We start from the raw sequence: 13152 nt of genomic DNA, 5'->3' as shown, positions 1-13152 counted from the left end.
AAACTTCAAACACGTATTTCTCAAAATAGCAAAAACTGCACTTATGCGCCTTGTCCTCCGAGCCCCTAAATTGAAGTTCAATTCCCTCGATCGAGAATTTTGAAAATTGCGTAAAAGATAGGGTAGTACTATGAATCGGTAGACAAGACACGAAATTAAGCAACACCACATACAATGTTTTCTTTATTTAACTTTTACATACAATACAATGAAGGGCGCATTATAAAACTTTTGGGTTTTTTTTTTTTTTTTTTTTTTTTTTTTTTTTTTTTAGCGAGAAGTTTAAATTTACCATTTATAATGTAAACTGAAACCTTAATGTTAATCAGTTGATTTTGGATGGTATCGATTTGTCAAGCGCATCTTGTCGTGGAAGAAACGCTGATAAGGATTCATGTCATTTAGGGGTATAATACTTACTTTGTGGTCCATTTATCGATAGCTTATTCCTACCCCCTCTGTCCATTCTCTCTCGTCCATATCTCCCCTTCCATTCTTGCTTCCTTGAAAATATTCGACGTCTGATTAAACTTCTGAGGAACTCCGGAAGAGATCGAAAGTTTCCTCATGTGACTCAACACCAAAACAACGCAACCCGAAGCTTCCGGGCGGAACTCCGGAATACCATCTGGGATTACAGTAGATTACGTTAAAATTCTACGGTTCAATTTAGGATTTACTCCAGGGAGCTCTGCTCATTCCCCCCGATACCCCTCACACGGGTCAATTCGCTTGAAAAAAAAAAGTTCCCCAAACTTTCGATCTCCTCGGCTCAATCGAACGGCTTTACCTTTTTCCCTTGCGCTGAGAGTTCTTTGCTTCCGTTGCCATAATGCCCGAGATATCACCAACAACAATGGGATTCTACCATCACCGATTCACCCTTGCGCCCTTATCTACCACGTCCTGTTCTTGCCCTGCTGAAAATGACGAGTAGGCTATTCAGAATTCGCCAACTCACATGGATAGAACTTTCTACTTATAAGAGTAGAAAACCTACTGATATCACTAGAATATTCTACTCATAAGAGTAGAAAAGTTCAACTCATATGAATACATTTTTTTTCTTCATTCTTCAGAAGTGATGTTTCTGACCAGGAGACACCGACCAAGTTTGTAAATTTTAAAAATAAAAACATTTGTTTCTTATAATTTTTTTGATGCGGTGACTAGTTTCTGAGATATCGGACTCGGTAGATTCAACGCTATGAACTCGTGTGAGTTGAAATCTCTAGTCACGTGAGTTGGAATCTCTAGTCATAGAAGTTGGCGAAAACTGGATAGAGAAATTCTGCTCATATGAGTTAAGGTGATTCGATGGACGTCATATTTTGTGTCAGAACGGCATGCGATATATCGCATCAATTGGTTCTATTTTTTTAGATACTTGTCATTTTTCTCGAATTTTGAGATCGCCGTTCTGTTGTCATGAGACTAATGCACTCACTTACCAATTTTGACAAAGAAATTCAACGTAATATAGGCGTGGTTTTTTCAGAGAAAAAATATCGCATTCGAGTGCAGTTTCGATATCAGTATCGAATGCGATGTTTTCTCTCTAAAAAAAAACACGCCTTTATTACGTCGAATTTCTTGGTTAAAATTGGTAAGTGAGTGCTTTAGTCTCCTGACAACAGAATTGTGATCTCAAAATTGGAGAAAAATGACGAGTAGCTGAAAAAATGGAACCAATTGATGCGATATATCGCATGCCGTTCTGACACAAAATATGGCGTCCATCGAATCACCTTAAATTCTATTCATATAAGTTGAAATTCTATTCATATGAGTTGAATTTCTATGCATATGACTTTGATTTTCAACTCATTTGTGCTCACCATTTTAGCAAGGTGGGCTATCTATTGAAATTGATAATAAACAAAGAATACAACATGGAAACGGAGCGATCATACAAACGGGATGGATCATTGAAACGGGCAGTGGCGTGGCGTGAATTGCGATGTATCGATTGTTATGCCGTTTGAACCCATGGTAAAGAATCGATTATTAAGGTGTTCACTGCGAAAACCCTGTTTATCGATCCTTTTCCACAGGTTTAAATGGCATAACAATCGATACATCGCAATTCACGCCACGCCGTTGGAAACGGGTGGTAATTGATGATATAACTATAGGAATAGAGTCTCTCGTGGGGTGCCGTAAATTAATCTAATACCTACACACCTCCTTTATTCGTTGGCAGCACCAACGGAATCTCTTCATTTCCCCTTTGTCTTCTTTGTCTATCGCTTTGTCTATGCGTTTGAATATAATCAACCCACATCCTAAACTATTCCACGCGGGTCTTTCAAAACTATCCTCATCTATTTACGGCTGAATTGCTGAAGACTATCCAGCCGATCGTTGAATTCGGGGAAAAGGAGTGAAAAGTGGTGTTAAGATAGATAGACAACGTGCTGTCCCAGTTTCACCATCGACACCCTGCTTCCCACTCGTGCGATTCGTTACACACGTGGAGGTTAACCAACGGTAAAGAGGGAAAAATTCCTGAACCGCGCCTTGAGATATATGTTACAATCAATGCAGCATCTTCGGATGCTTCGTTAAAAGCCTACTCGGGGGTTTCTCGCGCGGGAAGCGAGAGGAGGAGAACCGCCTCATAAGTTTCGAATATGGCATCGGAGCTTTCGCAAGTGTAAATTGATATGAATAACCCGCGGCACCAGATTCGATTGCAGTTCACCCCTTGATGTTGGGGCCACCTTTTATGATCGACTTCAGACACGCTCCAAGGACGGAGGAGGGGGGCGGGATATGCCCCTCGAGGACTTTATTCTTCATTCGTTCTTGGTTGTTTTCTTTCAAGAAGGAAAAATATCAGGATGGGCTGAAGCAAGCTCCGAGCAGATAGTCGCATAATTTGACATGATGATAAAGCAATAATGGGATTGGAGAGCTTTCCCGTTTATCCCTGACTCTATAACTCTACACGCGGAGAAAAACATGTGGTAAAATAATAAAGAATTCCTCTAATACTGAGCTTATAATAAAATAAAATAATATCAAAAAAAAAAAAAAAAAAAAAAAAAAAAAGGAATTCACCGTGCCTGCTGATTATGAGCAGAATTTCCGATGACTTTACCATCGATCGTTAACTCAAAGAAGTCCTTGTTGATGTATAGTTTAATGTGTTTCTGGAGATTTTACTGTATTGCCAGTAATTTAAACGATCCCGGTAATTAAACTACATGTTTTTGTCAATATCAATGCGTTTCGAGAAATTTTGATGCGCTCTTTCATTTGTGATATTCTTGCCGAAGAGGAGCTCAGTGCTCTCGTAACATTTAAAAATGGTGCTACACACTATTGTGCTAACGAAGAACGTCATATGCAGATTCGAATGTTGTCAAATTCCCCCCCCCCCCTCCAAAAAAAGTATTCATTTTCGAGAAGAGTTGCCTATACCGCCTTGACATCCGATCCTTGCCATATTTCGCCTAAGAAACATTCATTTTTGTAGTACGTAATTTATGAATATTTTTACTTGAAATTTTCAGATACTGTAGCTTAAAATGCGGATGGAATTCTCGGGAAACTTAAGAAAAAAATATCAACAAATTTTCCTGTAAAGTATTTTGTGAAAAGAAATTTGGGAATACGGCGCATTTATCCTTAGAACAGCAGTACGGGACTTCGGCACCGCAGCATTTTTAGCTGATTCTAGAAAAAATTGAGTAAAGCCTCCTAAATATTTCAGAGATAGCGGTTCACGAGTTTATCGGGGAGTTCTGTTTTACAATGAGAGATTTGTCAACGTCCGGAAGTTCATACGGCGTTTTTCCTAAGCACGGTAGAATGAGGGTGAAGCCCAAAAGCACCCGCAGACGAGTGGATGTTCAATAATAGTGGAGAGTTTAGACTAATGTACTAGCAGCTCGATCCAGGCCTGTCTAAGCTGTCTTTTAATATTAAATTTAAGCTGACACACCCCCTCTCCTTTCCCGAGCCCCCCTCACACCGGCACAGGCCGCGGACATGGAAGTATGGCTGGAGATGGAGAAAAACGAGAGGGAAGAGCCTTTGCCGTAATTTCATCAGAAACAAAGGCAGTCCCTCTTGAATTGCGCCTGTCACAGTGGCTTCATATTAAAATACAAGCCGTTGGAACAAATTAAACAAAATTATTTTTCCGCCCGGGAGGAAGTCTTTCACGTCTCAATTTGTGGCCAAGAGCCCGAGGTTGCCGATTTTAAAAGGATGACTTTCCTTTGGAGTGAATTAATCTCATGCTTACAAGATATATGTCGCAGGCAAACTGTGTGATCAGGAATTTTGTCAAATGCCTGTGAAGATAGTCTTTTTGACGGTCTACACAATTTTGTGGATTTATGGCGAAGAGCTCACGATTTTTCACTATTTTTGGAGAAATAACTCGTCAAACCTACGAACTCTTTTGTCTCTTCCTCCTCGATTGCTTCTCATATTTTTTGATGTTGAAATTTCAAAAATTCTGTATTTCATGACGTGCAGAAAATATCAAGATCAGTGTCTGTTCAGGAGCTAAAAATCGTTTAAAATACTACTGTGTGGTGCAAATTTTTACTAAGAATTTTTTCTTGCAGGGGCAATGAATTATTTTGTCTGAAATTTGGCAAAAAATCAGAATTTCAATCTCAGTTAGAATATTTGACTGTTTGCCTAGGCATTTGACAAAATGCCTGATTTTACTATTTGCCTACGACATATAGGGAATAGACTTTTCACAGACTTTTCAGAATTAGACTTTTCAAAATCCGCGATAAGCACACCGCGGAAACATCTGATATCCACTCCTCAACGCAGTATTTTTGTAATAGGTTTCGCACCCATCTTTAAATTTCCAAGACCCGTATTTTCGCAGTTCCCTGCAATTTTCGCTGGATTTTTTTACACGGACCGGCACACAGTGGATCGAGTCAATAGGAGAGGTCGGACAAAATTTGGAAACTTTAAACGCTTATAACTCCGTTTATACAAAACTTTGAGGCTCTGAAAGTGATTGCATTGGTTTTTTCTACGGTAAATTTTGTACAGTAAACACCGCTTGAAATTTAAAAGGTGACGAAATAAACATTGAAATTTGAAGTTTTAGTAAAAAATTTCATGTCCGACCTCTTGATTGATTCGATCCACTGTGCAGCATACTGGCGTGTTGGGAAACGTTGTATGAGCATCCGAGAGTTGCCAAATTTCCTCCGATAAAATGTTCATTTTTGAGGAGAGTTATGAATGAAAATGAATGAGTTATGAATGAGTTCCTCTTGAAATTTTCAAATGATCTACATCTGGTGGGGGATGAAATTCTGTAAAAAGTCAAAGGCAAATGCTCACAGGATTTCCTGAAAATCCATGTTTTATCAAAGGAAATTTGCGGCAACTGAAGGCTCATACGTTGTTCTTCTTTAGAATGGCAGTACACCTTTGCTCTATACTTCCGTGGTAAGGGAGAAACGCCATAAGCTTTCGGGTGCTGCCAAAAAATGTATTTTTAAAGATAGTAATGAAGACTCATATTGAGATTATCAGATAATTTCAATTAAAAGGTAGATAAAATTCACTGAAAATAATCGAGGAAAAATCTTAACAAGTTTTCCCCATTATGCGTATTTTATTAGAAGAGATCTGGCAACTTTCGAATCTTTATACGGCATTTTGTCTTAACACGGCAGCATAAGTTGAGTGCTTTCTCCCACTTCTTATTTTGATTTGTTTTTGTAGCGGCAGTGGCCCGACTGTCGTTTTTAATCGCCTTTGCGGGAGAAAAAAGAGTAAGGGAGCTTTTAATCGATCGCACGAAGTCACAAAAGGCAGAGATAAAAATTAAAGAGGTATAATAAAAACGCATTTAATTACTCTCTAGGGATTTCTTTGGTTCATCATTTCTTAAGTTAATTTGAACATTCTCTTGAATAAACGAGGCATTTTTACCAAGAGCTCTTTTTGTTTAAAGCATGATTATAAACTAGTTTTGGTAAACCTGAACGGCAAAGTATTGTACTTAAATATAAGAATGAAAGAAAGTCCTCACTTGTAGCATAATGCTCTGTATGCATGATGCATGTATATATGTTAAAAAATTTAACCTATGCTAAGGCTTTTCACACAACTATGTTTTCCGCTGTAGGTGGTTATTCCAGCTGTGGCCTCAATTGTATATCCATGACACAGGAATGTTTTATGAAGAGTGCATGAACAGTTTGATAAAAGGAGCGCGCAATGCGCTTCTAAAGCGAGATTTAGATAAGGAATCCGAAACATCCTGTTCCACTTCCCAATTGTTTGGAGCTGTGATCTCCCTTTAACAGAGTAGAGTACTGTATATATGTACTCACTTCTACGCTCAGTTAAAAATAGATAGTGCAATGCATTTAGCATATGGTGCCAAGTTGGGTCGAAAATCGATTGCCTTATACGTTTGACGCTGTGATGATTTTAATGTTCTTGAAACCATCTCATGGACGCTACTCTCTACGTCACCATGTGGACTCATCGTTATATCAATTATGATTCTATAAAAAATATATCAATGACGTAGCCTCTTCTAATGCTCAATGAATCAACACATATTTTACCTTCTTTTTGATGCGACGTATCACTGTGAGTGTGACGGAGGGCTACCCAAATATGCATGTGAAGTACAAGAAAACGTCTCATGTTTTTCTTTCAAAATCTTGCATGGAAAACTATTCACACAACGGAAAGTTTTGAAATCAACTCCTTGACGAGATATCTACAAGTCTTTAAAACACAGAAGACGACTACACAAATGACGTTATTTGTACTTTTTCCATTTAACCAATGAAATAATAAGCGATGAACCAATGAAAAACAATTATAACTTGTTCAGGGGTTGATGTTTAGACTTCCCGTTCTGTGATTGGTTTTCTTTGTAGAATTTTGAAAAGAAAGCATGTAGCGTTGTGCGTTATATTTCATACCTTGTCTCCATGAGATTTTTCAATTTTTTACGACTCCTTTCCTCACATAATCTTTCATGTTACAGTTGGAACGATAAAAGTTGACACTAACACACATCATATTAAATTTCAGCTATGTAGGCTCACTTCACAGACATTTGCCTACGTGATCTACGACTGTCATTCAAAGTGATTTTCCATCTCAGTTTGCCTTGCCAATGCCCTCTAAATTTTTCATTTTCTTTTTTTACGAAATTATAGTATTTCAGGAATAAAACAGGATTACACGTACTTTCGCATTTTTTTATTATACTCTTTGAATTGTTATATTTTTTACAATTCATACGTACTGAAATTTTTCCCTTGGATACAGAGTTCATGATTTTTCACCGTTATGGTAAAGGTACCCGCCAATCTGCTTTCGATTTGCACAACTAACCCATTAAAGTACGAGTCGACAATTTTGTCGTGTTTCGGAAGAGAGCTGTGAGTTCAAGTCTATGGTGAGCCATAATTAGCACATGCTCTCAAGTGTCTCGAGGCGCATCCCAGAATGCGCTCACTGCTCTTTTTCAAAATACTGCAGAATTAGACGGGTACTGCTATGGTTTCTGAGGCGAGGCATTTCAAATCCAAACGGAAGCCATATTGGTGATTCTATGTCTGTCACAACGTTTGATTAATCGTAATGCGCTTTGTGCAACCCATGAAGTAACAATTCTAAAGAATCTGTACAATCACTGTGCAGTTTTGTCGATCGTGGTCTTTGATTCACAAGCGTTCCTAGCCAAAATTGGACGTATTTCTGTCAAAAGGCGCTATGTGCATTAAGACATGAGCCCTGGGACTCATATGAATACATGCATGACAGGGCTCACGTCAAAATGCACATAGTTCCGTTTGGCAGAAATACGTCCAATTGAAAATACCCTCGTCTGATTCTATTGATTCTCCAGATGAGGCAGTGGAAACTCTTGAAAAATTGAATGAGATGGATGAGCATGCAGGCGAAGAAAAAATTAAAGAATCAACATTGAGAATCAACCTTGTTCTTGACATTCATCAATCATCAATACTGTCGTGCTGAGGAAAAACGCCGTATGAACCTTCAGGCGTTGCCAAATTTCCTTGGTAAAACATGATTTTCCCGGTAAACTTATGAATATTTTTCCTCCAGTTTTTCAGATAATTTTGTTCGCAATTTCCCCCGAAGTTCCTGGAAATTTCAAGGAAAAACATTCATATCTTTCCTCAAAAATAAACATTTTATTGAAGGAAAGTTTGCAACTCTCGAATGTTCATATGGCGTTTTCCCTTAGCACGGCAGAATGAGCGCCCTATTTTGCTCGATAATTTTGTCATCGATCATCATCGAGCGAAACGTAGCGTCAACCTCCGATCTTAACTTCTTCTTTTTTTTAAGGGAACCTTACCCTAACAGGGAATTTTACTGTCCCCTCTAATGGCATCTTTCATCTTTTGGCATCTTTTATTTCATTTTTTTATTCTTTATGTTATTTTCCGGTCTTAACTTCTGCTTCACCCAATTATACCTATTGCTCCCATTAGCTGAGCGGAGTGTTTACTGATATTCGCTTTAGTTTCAGTAAAACCAATTTAACCCCGAATAATGAAGTTACCACGCAGCATGCAAAAAAAAGCAAAGATTGGATGCCTGATAAAAAAATATGAAAATTTTGCAGGAGGCTACGACATGCGGAGGATTTGGAACGACAACCTGAACCGTGATCAAACCGGACTCGCCTCTTTTACGTGCCAAGTCCCCGTGTCTCCCGAATAAAAGGACGGAAATGAAAAAGAAGGAGAAGAAAAGGGGGAAGAAAAAGAGGATGAGGTAATAGAAAGTGGGAACGAAGAAGAAGAAACAAAGGAGGAGATTTTCTTCTCCTTATTCTCCTCCTGCCTCATTCTCCTCTTCCCTCTCTGCTTGTCTCTTTTACAATTCCTAGTGCGTTTTCATATGTACGAGTCGTGAAACCCGAGTCTGCAAGACTAAGGTCAAAATTTCTGCGTGTCTCTTTTGAAGCTCAGAGGTATACGGTCGCAACGGCTCCCCGAGGCGCCGTCCCAGAGACTGCAATGATTGCTCTTGTCTTTCAACAACTTAAACTCCGATCAAGGCAGGAAGCAATTAATTTCAAAAGCAGTGAGAAGTGGGTCAGGTGTCACCGAGAAAAAGTCCGAACTTTTGCTGAAAATCTCTGATTCAATAAACGCCAGCGCACCTCGCTCTAAAACTTCCTTGAAATTCGTTGACACCAATCGCTTACAGTTCGGTTTACTCTCTCTCACTTGCTCTCAACAGTCGCAATGTTGTCATCGACGCAAAACCATCAGATTCTTTTTTTTCTCTCAGACGGATCTGACGTTGACCTAGTTTTTAGCCATCCATGTGCACCAAAAACGTATGGCTCCAACAATAGACCACAGAAAAAAGTAAGGAATACAGCGTCTTACCCAACAAACGTACTCTACGTGGAATTTTGAGAAGAAAACGTACATCAGAATGCTTACATTTATACCTCGTAAGTGGTCCATTCAGACGTTTTTGGACGATGATTTTATTTAACGAAAACATTTCTCTCTCATCATCTGCTAAAACTTAGTATATTCGATACGTAAACTCAAAAAAAAGATTGGTAGAATTTACCATTCCTTCACGCTGTATTTCACACAGCGGTAATTCAGAGTCAATTCTGCCAGACGAAAAGTAAACGTTACTATATACTGATACATGTAACCATTCATCTAGCAGAATCTACTTGAAGATTGGTAGAATTTACCATTTCTTCACGATGTGTGAAATACAGCGTGAAGGAATGGTAAATTCTACCAATCTTTTTTTTTTCAGTGTATAATCATAGTAAATTCAATTTTAAATATGGAGGATGCGCCTGGTTCACTGACATCGCCAGCTTCTGAAGTTAGATGCAAAGGAGGGCTAAGAAATGGATTATAATCTAATAAGAGGCTAGTCTCAGAGCTCAGCACGCTCCCTGTAGGAAAATCGATACAATTGCGCGGCAAAGTCGCACCGCGGGTTTCAGGTTTGTTACCTCCTCAGATGCAACTGCACTGCACGTAAGCAAACATCGAGATTTCGCACAAAGTTTTCTGAAGTACTGGTTTCACTTTAAAGGAGAGATGTCGATAAGGGCCTATTTGGCCCACCCTGGAGCTCCCCAAACTAACGATCGTTTGGTAGTTGAAGGTAGGTATTTTGCGAAATGCATCATGATTGGGTCATTTTCGGTCTCTTTAAGTCGGAAGGCCGATTTTGGCGAATAATGTGGGGTTTTCGATATTCGTTATTTCATTACAATCCGATCAGAGGAGCAGAATTTCCTTCAAGCATGTTCATTAGTATAGGTATGTAAGGAGAGTTCTCTTGGCCGATTTTTGATTAAACCTTGCGCTCATTGTTGAAAAGAAAAACTTTTTCGAATTCTCTAGTTTTTCAAAATACACGTACAGCTTAAAAACACAGCCGAACGTCGGAAAGACATATTCAGGCCTCGCTTTTCAACTTTCCTCCCAAATCTGAGCGACACCTTATTGGCAGGATAGAGCGAAGCATTCCGAGTTTGCACCTGGTGCCATCGCGCCTTCAATTTTGCTGACGCAACACGGACATCCATCGAGCACGAATAGTTGTATCTCTGCGCCGTCATCAACGCGAGTCCTTTCCCTTGCTCTATTTCCATGTTGTGTTACTTTCGTTTGCCTTATTTGTAGTGGTGATTTAAAGGTTACGTTAGCAACACAGTCGAAGTTAGGGGAGCCGTGTTCAGACCTCGTATTTATTTACTCACCCTATTGCGTTCTTCCTCATGTTGGGGGCATGCGAAGAGCACCTATCTTGACTAATAGATCACGAATATATATGCCATCCATGTTTAACGTTTCTCCCGTATCTGAGCGACACCTTACTATAGCAGCATAGAGCCGAACACTACAAGATCACTCTTCTTACCATCGCGCCTTCAATTTTGCAGATGCAACGCGAACATCCATCAAGCACGAATAGTTGGATCTCTGCGCCGTCATCAACGTGCGTTAGGGCGTCTCTTTTTTTAAATCAGCAAAAATAGGGATGATTAGATCGGCGGGCTGTTCCCTAAAATCTTTCGGGAATAGCTACCTTTCTGAAATCTTTTAGAAACTCTTGGTGGAAGGTGAAAGTCTTGGAACGCGAATATTCAAAGTTAATTTTAAAAAATCAAAAGCTATTTTTTGCATTTAGATGCTGTCAACTTACATCGGCGGTGTAATTCGGCAATCACATAACTCGGTTTGCGACGTCGCAGAATTCCTGTCATAATTTTTTCATTAAACGGAAAACTACTAACCGGCAATTCTTTAAAACTCCCTTGATTTTTCTTCTCTGTGCGAAGAAAATTCTGCAAAAACTCCAAAGAATAATGTCAATTTGTTCTCCTTTAAGAAAGTAACATAGAGGTGGAGATTTTCAGACACCGCAAACGAGATATGTGATTGCAGACTTAAGCCGTCGATATGTACTTACAGTTCACAGGGTAAACTTTCCGAGAAAAGTCATCCGTAGCAGTGTGCTTCTATGGAATTTATTATGTTTTTTGTCCCCCCTTTTTAATTTTAATTTTAAGTGAAACCAATATGTCAGTGCAAATTGTTTAAATGGGAGTTTTTTTTAGGAAGTTCCTTAACAGCTGTGAGAGAACTCAACGCTCAGTCAGTGTAACATCTGAAAGACGATACCGGTCGTAACTCAGTGAGCTTTGCTGAAATCCCGGGCAGGACAGGGACGATGTTTCAAAATGGAGAGACCAATAATTATTTTATGGGTCGAACGTGTGCTATTTGGGGTCATAAAAGCTGACCGTCTCGTTTGCTTTTGTCCCGATAAGTCCAAGCACGGTCAAAGCATCCAGAGGAGGGAATATGTCACTCGATCTATGTTTTCTTACAGTTTCAAACCTGTCAACGAGGGTTTTTGGCGTTGAAGATGGCCGCCGAATTTGGAAAATTCTAAATGGATGCAAATTGGAATTGTAATGGTCTAAAAGTGAAGCCCTCAATATAGAGGGTCACACAACCCCCTGAATTAATCTCTTTTTTATCCATTTTTTAAAATTATTTAAGAGAGAGTTTTTTCACGAAGAACAGCAAAGTTCCCAACCCGCTCCATACTAAATTTTGGCTCCGATGCGTTTAGGATTTAAATTGTGCGGATGAGAGCGAAAAGGGCTTAATTAGACGTATTTATGCTAAAAGGAAGCATGTCTCACGCAAACCATATGCACATAGTTCCTTTTAGCATAAACACGTCCAATTGCAGAGTAACGTTACGAACTTTTATCTTACAACTTATATTTTTATTTAGTAAAGGGTGAACGTTTTGCATTAAGACTTTCAAAAAATGTTTGTCAAATAGCGAGGAAGATTTACAAAATATTTCAAAACGAAATTTGCACTCTTCTTGGGAAATGGCAACATTTGGAAATGAAACTTTGCACCATTGTAACACATCAAAGCCCCTCTGACTCTCTACCCTTCGGATCTTGTATCTTAAGGTGATCAAATAGCATTGCATATCGGAGCACTATTTGCTCATAAAATTACATCGATCCTCACCGAGAATATACTTTCAACCGCTACCGAACGATGGGCAGTTCTCCAATCTCATCACAATGAGCACAGATTTCTTTCGACTAAATGTTGCCAGTTATACATCTGCATCAACCTCACTCAAAATATCCTGCTAAAATGGCGTGCAAAATAACCAGTTTTTTCCACCATGTTCTTTAAAAATTCCACTCACATCATCGAGTAATTTTGTAATATTGACGAAAACAACTCAACTTGTAACAGTGTACACTGAAAAAAAAAAAAAAAAGATTGGTAGAATTTACCATTCCTTCACGCTGTATTTCACACAGCGTCAATTCAGAGTCAATTCTGCCAGAAAAAGGTAAACGTTACTATTTACTGGTACAGATAACTATTCCTCTGGCAGAATCGACTTTGAATTCACGCTGTGTAAAATACAGCGTGAAGGAATGGTAAATTCTACCAATCTTTTTTTCCAGTGTACGTTTTTTTTATCCAGACGGCATCTTCATAATCAGTAATCCATTAATGACCATAACCAGTGATCCATAACCTTTTCTATGTGAACTGCTTGTTGCGATGATTTAGTCTCTGAAATATAAATAAAACATCGCAGATGTAACGT

General features: G+C 38.9%; 1 protein-coding gene across 2 annotated transcripts in view; it reads right to left on the bottom strand.

Annotated features, from left to right (window-relative positions):
• The window catches only part of Schip1 (Schwannomin interacting protein 1), a 93079-nt gene extending 86434 nt beyond the window's left edge, over positions 1–6645 (bottom strand). For both annotated transcript variants that reach the window (XM_072306078.1, XM_072306079.1), the window contains exon 1: positions 6573–6645. In XM_072306078.1, the coding sequence (XP_072162179.1) occupies positions 6573–6630 (58 nt within the window). In that variant the 5' untranslated portion in view covers positions 6631–6645. The remainder of the gene's footprint in view (positions 1–6572) is intronic.
• Positions 6646–13152: the final 6507 nt, after the last annotated feature.

This window comes from Bemisia tabaci, chromosome 1 (assembly GCF_918797505.1).
Source record: "Bemisia tabaci chromosome 1, PGI_BMITA_v3".
Lineage (NCBI taxonomy): Eukaryota > Metazoa > Arthropoda > Insecta > Hemiptera > Aleyrodidae > Bemisia > Bemisia tabaci.
The sequence above is the reverse complement of the archived record's forward strand: the minus strand, read 5'-3'. Positions and strand labels throughout refer to the sequence as shown.